The following is a 12810-nucleotide window of genomic DNA, read 5'->3' as shown; positions in this document are numbered from 1 at the left end:
AACTAATACCACTTCATAATTGTAAGTAAAGTGTTTAATGATACCTAAACTACATGTATCAAGTCAAATTGTATTTTTCACATGCGCCGCATACAACCTTGCTGTGAAATGCTTACCTACGAGCCCTTAGCCAACAATTGTCTTTAAAGTAAGTAAGAAACATTTGCTAAATAAACTAAAGGAAAAACAGTAACACAATAAAATAACAAGTACGGCTATATAGAGGCTATATTAAAGGGGTACCGGTACCGAGTCAATGTGCAAGGGTACGGGGTTAGTCGAGGTAATTGAGGTAATACAGTTGAAGTCGGAAGTTTACATACACCTTAGCCAAATACATTTCAACTCAGTTTTTCACGAGACAATGCAACAGTTTTTCCTGTTACGACTAATCTAATGAGCTAACTCTCTTGGCTACTTGTGCTCGTGGGACAAAAATTAATGGCAGGAAAGTGGCCATATGATTCATTTTCCCAGCAAATTGGTCTGAAACAAAACAAAATCCAGATTGTGACTTTAAATGAGAGCCCAAAACCTAACTTGATATATGGACGCACAACTTTGACTTTAATTTAAATCATGTTTTGTTGACATCAATAAGGATTTGGTAAAACAAAGTGAGAAAGAGTGACAGATGTTGAATGGAATGTTTTAGTGATTGCATGACATGCAGTAGAAGAGTCCCTAGCCGACCTGGTTAAATATTTAAAACAACTTCCAATGTTTGTGTTCAAGGTGCATTTGATTTAACTTGATGCTTGCAATTTTGGGGCTATTCTATTTATTCCATACTAGGTAGATTAAATATAATGTAATGCAAATATTTCAGTCATTAGTCATTATTGAGGTTGTTGTCTTTTTTACCACTCCCATTGAACACAGATCACTTCAGATAAGTCCCTATTGGTCTTTGAACTTCAGCTGTTGAGACATCGCTCGCCGGTGAACATAGTTCTGACAGACGATTGCAAGTAAGTGTTTACACCTTTCCTTTAGTTTATTTACTTTTAGTCAAATGATTTGTATAATTTAGAGACATAATCTTTCCTCAGTTTGCCATATTTAGAAAGACCACACACTCACCAACACCTATCTTAGAATAACAGTACAAAGTAAAGCACAACTAGACCGTTTAGCTTTTCTCACACCATGTGGACACATTTGTCAGTCCAGCAATGATCAATAATATGGACAATTAGCTCCATTCTGCATGTTTCAGCAACTTTTCCTCTACTGTAGTGTCTTATTGTTTGGTTATGTGTGATTATTGTCACCTGTTATTGTGAGTGACAGTGGACAAGTAATTATACACAGCATACATTGTTGAATATCGTTTAACTGCAGCTGACATCTACATGGATTTATTGTATTAATGATTGCACATTAGTAGACTTTGACAGAGAGCTAAAGCAAGTATCAAAAATATGACAACATGTTGTATACAACAAGATAAAGCTTTATCCTTCCTCCATGAATTACATTTTGACAACAATACTTAATTTTAAAAAATGTAAATCACTTTCGTTTAACCAGGTAGGCCAGTTGAGACCAAGTTTTCATTTACAACTACGACCTGGCCAAGATTAAGCAAAGCAGTGCGACAAAAACAACGTACACATGGGATAAACAATCGTACAGTCAATAACACTTAAGACTTGTCTGATCACTCTATAATGACACATATTGTTTTATGACACAATATTGATATAGCTGATGTTTGGGAAGTAAGAGCTTTTAATTAGCTTTTTTACATTTCGTTCAAGGGAAGTACAATAAAGGTTTTCCTGTTTGCACGTTGAAGTCCTTCAGCTATTTCATCCAGGGCAAAAACTCATGGTCTATATCTTTATCAATCCAGTTAATGATTTCCACTCGGAATGCTCATGTGTACTAAATCAAATCAAATCCAATTGTATTTGTCACATACACATGGTTAGCAGATGTTAATGCGAGTGTAGTGAAATGCTTGTGCTTCTAGTTCCGACAATGCAGTAATAACCAACGAGTAATCTAACCTAACAATTCCACAACTACTACCTTATACACACAAGTGTAAAGGGATAAAGAATACGTACATAAAGATATATATGAATGAGTGATGGTACTGAACGGCATAGGCAAGAAGCAGTAGATGGTATCGAGTACAGTATATACATATGAGATGAGTAATGTAGGGTATGTAAACAAAGTGGCATATTTTAATGTGGCTAGTGATACATTTTTTACATCAATTTCCATCCATTTCCATTATTAAAGTGGCTGGAGTTTAGTCACTATGTTGGCAGCAGCCACTCAATGTTAGTGGTGGCTGTTTAACAGTCTGATGGCCTTGAGATAGAAGCTGTTTTTCAGTCTCTCGGTCCCTGCTTTGACGCACCTGAACTGACCTCGCCTTCTGGATGATAGCGAGGTGAACAGGCAGTGGCTCGGGTGGTTGTTGTCCATGATGATCTTTATGGCCTTCCTGTGACATCGGGTGGAGTAGGTGTCCTGGAGGGCAGGTAGTTTGCCCCCGGTGATGCATTGTGCTGGCATGCATAGAGCCTTACATAATATTTTGTTACATGTTGAAATGCCATCAAATATTCCTTAAAATCAAGTCACACATTTCATTTTAACAGTGATAATTCAAATCTGACTCTCGCTTCTTGTGCACTTCAACAGCAAGAGTATCAGAAAATATTTCACAGCCTGATTATGTAAAAGAAAACTCATTGTAGTCGTAAACTAGGCATGCTAAAGGAACGTTTCTAGTGTATGCAAACAACACCTTTTTAGCCAGCAATAATATGCATTACATTCTCTCCTATAACTAGTCATTGAAAAATATACTTGTCTATTTAAGGGGGAAGAATAAATGTGACATGATCTTGTAAAATCCAACTAGCACAGGAATAATCAATTGCGTAAAAGAGAAACTGCAGCGCAGGCAACAAGGACTTCTCCAAGAGCTCTTCAGCTCAGAATACAGTGTCGTGGAAATTTCCTGTATTACCAAATAAGGAGAGAGCAAACCACACACAAGTCAGAGTCATATTATAAAGTCCATCTTTAATTATGAGCTTCACCATAGCCCTGTGACTCTCAGATCAATTCAGTGTCTATAAATTAATTGATCTGAGAGTGCTTACAAAACAGTTCTTAGTATCATTTATAGCCAAGACACACCCATCTCAACTCACATGACGAATAACAGATCTTAGGAACATTACACAAAGAACATTTTACTTGAAAGAGGAGTATCCCATAGCTAGATAGCATTAGCTATAAATTATTGTTCAGTTTGGTCTCCTAAACTAAGTTCCTTATCTTGTTCTTGGTACCACTTCGGACCAAAACATTACCTCATCCAATGGCATATATCAATTTTAAATTCTAGATACACCCATCTCAAATACACTCCCTCCTGGACAAGCTCACCGAGACAGTGAGCCTCTTAGGTCATATACTAGATCAAGATAAGGGCAACCTCAGAGGGGACATGTAATAGTTACAGACTATTACTTGCGACATATGCATAGTTTCCTGAAACGAGTCACAAATATACTATGTAGGCCTACTGTCAGTATTTTTTTTTTTAAATAAGATGTCCACATAAGCTTATGTCTAATGAGTCAATATCCGGCCATACCATGTATGATATCCGGAGGGAATCCACAAACGATTTGTGCATGTAAGAAAAATATGGATTTCACATTGTTAAATTATTGAGCATGTTCTGGAAACTCAGAAATGCACCAAAAAATGTGCTTTCAAAATGTGCTTTCAAGATCCGGATATGGACCTCAGCCCAGAGAAGTTTCATATCTTGAATGTGCTGAGAGGACTGTGGGTTAGAGGGATACGATTCTGAGAAACCGTTGTCGCCACACAATTGACTGTGACTTCATTGTGCCATTGCTAGATATGTTTGTTTATTTATTTACCTAGTTTTAACTGTTAGTTTGTTTTGCCAATATCTAATTTTTTTGTCAGGTTAAAGCTTCTGTTATTTTCAAATATCAGTTCTGAGTCCATATCAAGAAATGTCCATGTGTGATATTCTGAGTAATATTATAAATATCTAAAAGACGCATCTGGATTCAGAATTTGTCATTATATGGTGCATGTCCACAAAACTCAAAATATGCATTGGAAATGGTCTGTATTCTCTAGAACAGTGGCTCCCAAACTGTGGAGCGAGAATGGTCGGCAGGGGGGCGCAGTGGTCCCCCCCCCTAAACTTAGTCCGCTTAAAAGTTGTAATAGTAGAATGCCCAAGGTGCAATTTCGAAATTGGGGAGTGCATCATCAGTTTTCCTCTCGTCATGTCAGTCATTGTATACCTTTAGAGAGCTATTCATGGAAATGTCCAGACCAACTAGCCCATGTCAGCTAACATTGTTTTGCTAGTTTTTTTAGCCCACATATTTTGTAGTAATTTTCGAGTCAGTCAAATATAAAATTCAAAAGGCACTCACACATCTGAGCAATCTCTTTGCAGGTGCATGGCAACAGTTGAACAAGATGAAGGACAAAGGAAACCACACACTGCTCTTGGTAGTATCACTGATATTTAATAAGTTTATGTATCGGCCTCACGGCCTTCGTCAGAGCTTTTGTGAATTTTTTACATTTAGCATCCTTATGTAGACCCTGCCCCACCCACATCCGTTCCACGCATGGAAAGGGGTTGGAGGCAAAGGAAAAACAAATAAGTGCTACCAAAAGAAATAAGCTTTTTGTCCTGAATACAAATCATTTTGTTTGGGGAAAATCCAACGATACACATCCCTGAGCACCACTCTTCATATTTTCAATCATGGTGGTAACTGCATGGTGTTATGGGTATGCTTGTCATCAGCAATAATAATTAGCCTAACATGACAGTAGCCTAAATTATTCTTCAAAATAACCCCACCGTCTTCAGCTGGAGCTCAGGCTTAGTGGTTCTCATTTGAACCCTCAATGATATTTTGTAAAGAAGAGTAACAGTGTGTTTTTGCACAATATCTTAATTCAACTGGGTCTAAATATTGTATGACATATCTGCTGACATATCTGGAGCCTAAGTTTAAACTGATACAATTACCTAGATGACAAAGAACAGGCCTATACACACAAATGTACATTTACATTTTGGTAATTTAGCAGACGATCTTATTCTGACTTGTTGTTTATTGACTACAGCTCAGCGTTCAACACCATAGTGCTGACCCTGGGACTAAACACCTCCATCTGCAACTGGATCCTGGACTTCCTGACCCAGGTGGTAAGGGTATGTAACAACAAAACTGCCACGCCGATACTGAAAACACCTGGGCCCATCAGGGGTGTGTGCTTAGTCCCCTCCTGTACTCCCTGTTTCCCCATGACTACGTAGCCAAGCACGACTCCAACACCATCATTAAGTTTTCTGATGATACACCGATAACGATGAAACAGTCTATAGCGAGGAGGTCAGAGACCAAAACTGGCCAATGCTAAGAACGCAATAACACATTTGTTGTTAAAGATTAGGCTACTTAAATGATGTACAAAATGAGGCCTATTATTAAATATTAGGCCTACTTTTTTGTATTAGTCTTTGGATAGGCAAGATCAACCACAATTGCTCATCACTTAACATTCTCTAAGAGTTATCCTAGCCATGATTAGGCTACTATTTATCTCAGTTTGGATTAAAAAAGAATAGGGGAGCCTCCCTCATGATTTGAGGTTTTCTTTCAAAAAATCTCTACTTACTTTCACAAAAAATTGTACCGCATGTACCTTGTATTCAATAGGGTAAATGTTATTTTGCTTGGGTGTGGCATTCGTCCATCGTTGAGCTAGTGAAACGGCTAGCTTAGTTAGCGGTGCGCGCTAAATAGCGTTTCAATCAGTGACGTCACTTGCTCTGAGACCTTGAAGTAGTAGTTCCCCTTGCTCTGCAAGGGCCGCGGCTTTTGTGGATAGATGGGTAACGATGCTTCGTGGGTGACTGTTGTTGATGTGTGCAGAGGGTCCCTGGTTCGCGCCCGGTTACGGGCGAGGGGACGGTCTAAAGTTATACTGTTACACTAACACATTTTGATATTTCACAAGGACTGCCACGTCTTTGCAAAGCAACCCCTAAAATCCTTTATCAAATCAAATGTATTTATATAGCCCTTCTTACATCAGCTGATATATCAAAGTGCTGTACAGAAACCCAGCCTAAAACCCCAAAACAGCAAACAATGCAGGTGTAGAAGCACGGTGGCTAGGAAAAACTCCCTAGAAAGGCCAAAACCTAGGAAGAAACCTAGAGAGGCACCAGGCTATGAGGGGTGGCCAGTCCTCTTCTGGCTGTGCCGGGTGGAGATTATAACAGAACATGGCCAAGATGTTCAAATGTTCATAAATGACCAGCATGGTCAAATAATGGTAATCACAGTGGTTGTTGAGGGTGCAACAGGTCAGCACCTCAGGAGTAAATGTCAGCTGACTTTTCATAGTCGATTATTCAGAGTATCTCTACCGCTCCTGTTGTCTTTAGAGAGTTGAAAACAGCAGGTCTGGGACAGGTAGCACATCCGGTGAACAGGTCAGGGTTCCATAGTCGCAGGCAGAACAGTTGAAACTGGAGCAGCAGCACGGCCAGGTGGACTGGGAACAGCAAGGAGTCATCAGACCGGGTAGTCCTGAAGCATGGTCCTAGGGCTCAGGTCCTCAGAAAGAGAGAAAGGAAGAGAGAGCGAATTAGAGAAAGGATACATTAATTCACACAGGACACCGGATAAGACAGGAGAAATAGTCCAGATATAACAGACTGACTCTAGCCCCCCGACACATGAACTACTGCAGCATAAATACTGGAGGCTGAGACAGGAGGGGTCAGGAGACACTGTAGGCCTAACTCCTAGGTCCTGCTTAACATCACACAGCTTTCTCTCAACTCAATCCTGCCAGCAACATCATTCCATTCTGTTGCGTCAGACATGACTACTCCTACTGACTTGAGATAGTTGTATATGTTTGATTTGGAGCTACGGTCTGTGTAAATACAACTGCGCCAGGAAAATGTATGTAGAATTATGCAACATTGATGCCTTGCACGTCATGGTACAGTGTACTGTGTGCTGTAGACCAATAATGCATTTGGATTTTAGTGCACAGTTCATGTGTTTTTAAGAGAGAGTTTTCCTGATTTTGCACAGTGTAGACAAGGCTGTACGTAGGCTATTGGTTGACCAAATGGTAGTGGGCTCTATACTCATTTGCTTACCGTGTAATGTTTAGAGGCTTGGAAGGTAGGGTTATTGCATTTATACACCTAAACTATTTGTTTAGATTTTTACATCTGCACCCTGTCTGACTGATCATTATAGCCTAGCCTACTACATGCACAGTACTTTTGTGCAACACATAATTGTCTTGATACATGTGTAGCGTGGCATATGTGAGTGCTCTACTGCTGACGCTCAAGCCCCTTAAGTGCAGGGAGTAGAGCACTTGCTGAGTTGCATTTGCTAACCAGAGGAACACAAGACCTAGGCTAAATTTGAGAAAAGGAGACGGTTTTTAAAGAAAAAAGGTCTGTGAATGTGCATGCCTGGGTGAGGGAGGGACAGAGAGAGAGGGAGGGAGGGACAGAGAGAGAGAAGGGGGACAGAAAGAGAGATGGAGGGACAGAGAGAGAGTGATAGAGAGAGACAGGGAGGTGTGGTTCTCATTTATTTCACCCCAGAGACACAGGGCAATGAAAAAGGTAAAGTAAGGAAGTTATTGATAAGGTTGAATTGCATATTGTTAGAATGATTAATCTAATCAGACCATCCATTTTGACCAGTATTGTCCTAAGACTGAACAGAGTAGGCTACCTTGTGAGATTTTATAGCCTACAGATCCCAATAGAAAATGTAATGAGGCCCGTACAGTTATTAAGCAGATAGAGAAAAATAATGTAGCTTATTCATTTTAAGTTGTTATTCTTTTGATACATCACAGCTCTCTTCCCCTTAGTGTGGGGAATATGGAAAAGCGTGTCGGGAGGCTGTGGGGCAGAGTAGACATTAAGATAGCGCCAGTTAGTCACTATAAGCTTCTGAAACGCACACATAGTTGTGCTGGGTGGAGTGAGGGCTTCCCTGATTTTGGGAGGAGTCAACATCTGAGTTCTTAGAATGTCCATTAGCCTACCTCTCAACTTTAAAAAATAAGAAGATCTTGACAACTGTCTGGAAATGGGTAGTTGATGATACTGAGTCTGTTGCTGTAAGTTTTTGATCTCTCATTATCACATTGCATGATGCTCTCTCTGTCTAATGCCTTGATGTTTGGTAATATTACGAATATCAATCTTACATTGTACAGGAGCAAAAACAACTGTAGCCTAGGCTATTAGTCAGTATGCTACTGAATAGCATGCAAAGAGTCAGCAGATCTTCATTTCAGTCATTCAATTGAAGTTTCAGCACTGTGGAAATGTAGTCTAACCCTAGTTTTCAGATCTCATAGCCCCATATTCATTCAAATACATTTTTTTATTCCACTAGCCCAGTTTAAGTTCCTAAAACCCTCTTTGCATTTTTTCTCTAATGTAGTTGATAAAATAAAATGCAATAATATGAGTTTGTTTTCTTGTATTCCTCGACATGACTAAAGAGAAAAAAACATAATGTTTTTCAATCCAACCCATTTCTTTCAGGTTTGGTGCTGAAGTGTGGAAAAGGGTGATAGTAATCACTGAAGATAAATAATGACCGTCCACGAGCCAAAAGACAAGTGAGTAGCAGCCTCCTTTATGTGTTCAGTGTGTATGGTGACATCTTCACATTTTGACAATGCGCCCTCAGATACAGTATCAAGTTTCTGTGACACACTTGGTTACTTCTCTGCACCAAATGGTAATGTAACCGCTATGTTAGCCTTTGGATTGGAAGTGTGTTACGAGTTCCCCTAAGGGAGTTAACTCTTCAGGGACTGTGGTTAGCGGGCTCACCTTGAGGTCAGTCAGACGTCCAGGGTTCCCCCAGTGGTTGCACATAGTCCTGCAGAAATGACTAGAATTTGCTTAATTGAATCCCCCACATTTTGTATCATAACAGTCAAGTAATTACCATTCTACCTTTATAATTTCTATGGGCCTACATAATATGGTATTTTTTGTCAAATTACAAATAACGTCTGTAACCCTAGTTTCCTCTACTCTGTCCTCCAACAGAAACAATGGCGTGTGGCTGATATTTTTCATGCTGGGCTTAGGAACGCTCCTGCCATGGAACTTCTTTATGACAGCCACCATGGTAGAGCACACAATATTTTTTTTATCATCTACCTTAAGATTGTGAATAATTAAAGAATATATTTCAACGATACAATGCCAGAGCTTTTAGTGAAATGTCTGTATCAATTTCTAAATATGTCTCAAGTCTTACTTTTCAGATCTTCTTGATAGCCAATGATTATTAACAGAAGTACTGATAACCCCTAATCTACTCATTATAATAATTAATGATGGTTTTAAATTAAATAGCATTTTATAGCATGCTCAATGTGCTTCACATAATTGTATATTTTATATATTATTGTATTTCTTCCACTAAAGATGTATAGCACCCACAAGGGTGATGCATGGCAGACATGTTGTGCCAGAACTATCACCACACATCAGCAATTAACAAAAATGAAGTGGCTGTCCTCTGTCTGTACAGTATTTTAGCAGCCGTCTCAGAGACCCCTCCCAAATGGGCACCAGCCTGTCAGGCAATGGGACCGGGGCAGAAGGGAACAACCGTAGCCTTTTGGAGGCCAAGTTCAATAACGTAATGACACTTTGTGCCATGGTGCCTTTACTGGCCTTCACCTGTCTCAACTCAGTCCTGCATCAAAGGTTTGTCCACCACCCCAACCACATCTTTCCTAATGCATTAAAGCACTACTCCAAAAATGACATCTTGAAGATGCACTACAGCTATCTTTTACCTTTTCCTGTTGAAAAACAATATACCAAGTATAAATGCAGTCATGTACACGCACAAGGGCGAGATGGGTCCCGTTATGTCTGGCGAAAACCAAACACTGCATTCCACAGTAAGAACCTCATACCAACAGTCAAGCATGGTGGTGGGAGTGTGATGGTGTGGGTATGCTTTGCTGCCTTAGTACCTAGACGACTTGCCTTAATAGAAGGAACCATGAATTCTGCTCTGTATCAGAGAATTCTTCAGGAGAATGTCAGGCCATTCGTCTGTGAGCTGAAGCTGAAGCGTAGTTTCGGTCGTGCAGCAAGACAATTATCCAAAACACACAATGAAGTCTACGTGAACATTGCTAAAAATCAACAAATGTGAAGTTTTGGCCCACTCATTGGCTAGAATGGTCCCACCTGATCTCTCCTCCTCCCACCTGCCTTCCATCTTTGAGGACATGTATTTCCATTGTTAGAGCAGTCACTAGAAGTATGTTGCAAATATAATAGACCATATTTGACTGGAGTAGGACTTTAATCTTTTGCTGGACATCTAATATGATAATGTGTGCATGTATTGAGCAGGCATGTTTAGATTTCCTTTGGGGTTCAACTTAGACAATTGTACCCTTTTTACACTATCTTGCCGACCCAAGCTGCACTGTACTAGAGCAGATATATTATTTTCACATTGTCCTTTCTAGGACGGTTCCAGCAACTACAGTGGCAACTACAGCATTTCAGCTTGGCCCTGATGTGTACACTGTGAAAAGTGTACTAGGCAGGAGAAACACTCGTAATAAGCATAAGATTGACCTCAGATATTTCACTTCAACTCTCTAACTCACAGGATTCCTCAGAAGTTTCGGATCATGGGCAGCCTGGCAGTGATTTTGGTGGTGTTTCTTCTGACAGCCATTTTGGTTAAAATAGAGATGGCACCCCTCCCCTTTTTCACGTTGACCATGATCAAGATTGTCATCATAAACTGTGAGTTTTTGCGGCCTTTCTAGTGTCCCTTTTTTGCCTCCTTCCTCCCTCTTTTTAACGTGTCAAATCTTCCCCCCTTCAATCCTCTGAGTTGTCCTGAAAGTAGAACTAGTCCTCAACACCCTCAATGTAGTATGTCTTTATTTAAGATTTTACATTTTGTTCATTAGCAGACGCTCTTATCAAGGGTGACTTACAGTCAGTGCATTCAACTAAGGTAGATAGAACAACCACATATCACAGTCATTGCAAAGAATAACATTCCTCGCTAAAGCATCTATCAGTAAAATCAGTGCTTGTAAGATAAGACAAGTGTTAGTGCAAGAATGACAAGTAAGGTATTCGTTTTAGGGGGGAAGTCACAACGCAGAATGTTGGTCGCACCTTAATTGGGGATAATGGGCTTGTGGTAATGGCTGGAGTGGAATAGGTGGGATTTGTCTTGGAATATTCTAATCAAGTGAGAGAGACTTTGTCACTTCTTCAAACAATCATCTTTATTCAATATCGATTAATTATTGCAATAGTGAGCCTAGTCGACCCCACACCCTTGAGTGTTGTACCGAGTAACCTAACCTTTACACAAATGCAGAATACTATTTTTAGCTGACACTAAAAATGCTTAGTCATGATTGGATCCACACATCCCATGCAGATTGGGGCATCATAAGCCACTCTGGGTTCATCCTGTCATTATCTGCACGTGGGTTGTTGTCTTAACCCCACCCTGATTTAGTTTACCAGATGTAAGGATGATTTTAAGACAATGAGGGATTGTTCTACTCCCTTAGCTATCTCTAGTAAAACACATTATTGTCTATGTAATGCAGTCTTTAACTAATTTGTCAGCTCAAGTCATCTCTGGTGACCATACGCCCAGATTATTGGAGTGATGACCATAAAAACACAGACACTAGTAGAACAGAAAAGTCTTACTATTATAAATCAGGTAAATACATAATTCTTCCTTCACAGATGTCATCAAACACATGTGTCTGATGCCATTCCATTTACTCCGTTCCAGCCGGTCATGAGGCGGACAGTCAAAAAATGTTTTATTAAAGACTATCAGAAAGAATGTTGGTACTAATTTATTTTGATCCAAAGCCATGAATGAGTGAGTAACTCATCTGTATGTACAGTAGGTGCAGAGGCTATAGTATATGACTGCCCCAATATTTAGCAGACATCACTTGCTGCTTAAATTCAGTCAACACATATATCTTAAGAATCTTCTTAGGGATAGGAGTCCCGCTAGCTAGCAATTCAAATAAATAATCATAAATATTATGGATTTTAAAAATGTATGTACATATAAGTGTCTTATATCAACTGAAAGCTTACATTATTGTTAAATTATTGTTAATCTAACTGCACTGTCCGATTTACAGTAGCAATTACAGCGAAAACATGCCATGTGATTGTTTGAGGATGGCGCCCCACATCAAAATATTTTTCCATCGGCACAGGTGTGATACAATCACAAATAACGATTAAATATCGACTTACTATTTGAAAATCTTCCTCTGATTTATCATCCAAAGGGTCCCAGCTATAATATGTAGTGTTGTTTTTGTTAGATAAAATCCTTCTTTATATCAAAAAAAGTCTGTTTAGTTGGCGCCATCGATTTGAGTAATCCACTCGTTCAACTTGCAGAGAAAGGAATCCGAAAATCTACCCCTAACCTTTCTTTCAACAAGTCAAAATATGTTTCTATTTACTCCTCAGATACCTTAAAATGTAATCAAACTATAATATTTATTTTGGAAAGAAGTATGTTCAATAGGAAAACGATTTCAGCAGGTGCGTAATGTCTTCATGGCACGCACAAACACAAATTTCCAAGACGCTGTCCCTAAACTAAAACTGATATTTCCTTTTCGTTTTTGAAGATACAAGCTTGA

At 39.5% G+C, this 12810-nt stretch overlaps 1 protein-coding gene across 6 annotated transcripts in view; it reads left to right on the top strand.

Moving 5' to 3' along the window:
- LOC110493173 (equilibrative nucleoside transporter 1) overlaps positions 1-12810 on the top strand; it is a 37641-nt gene that overhangs the window by 4929 nt on the left and 19902 nt on the right. The window contains exons 1-7 of one of the 6 annotated variants that reach the window (XM_036949819.2): positions 707-735; positions 883-971; positions 5170-5257; positions 8651-8727; positions 9167-9248; positions 9657-9835; positions 10764-10903. In XM_036949819.2, coding sequence (XP_036805714.2) covers positions 8702-8727; positions 9167-9248; positions 9657-9835; positions 10764-10903 — 427 coding nt within the window. In that variant the 5' untranslated portion in view covers positions 707-735; positions 883-971; positions 5170-5257; positions 8651-8701. Of the gene's footprint in view, positions 1-706; positions 736-850; positions 972-4483; positions 4540-5169; positions 5258-7985; positions 8218-8650; positions 8728-9166; positions 9249-9656; positions 9836-10763; positions 10904-12810 lie in introns of those variants that run through there. The other 5 variants (XM_090204953.1, XM_090204952.1, XM_090204951.1 and 2 more) reach the window with 5 other exon arrangements.

The sequence above is a fragment of the Oncorhynchus mykiss genome, chromosome 17 (assembly GCF_057628025.1).
Source record: "Oncorhynchus mykiss isolate SJ-2025 chromosome 17, ASM5762802v1, whole genome shotgun sequence".
Classification (NCBI taxonomy): domain Eukaryota; kingdom Metazoa; phylum Chordata; class Actinopteri; order Salmoniformes; family Salmonidae; genus Oncorhynchus; species Oncorhynchus mykiss.
Note: the sequence above shows the minus strand (reverse complement) of the source record. Positions and strands in the feature narration are given on the sequence as shown.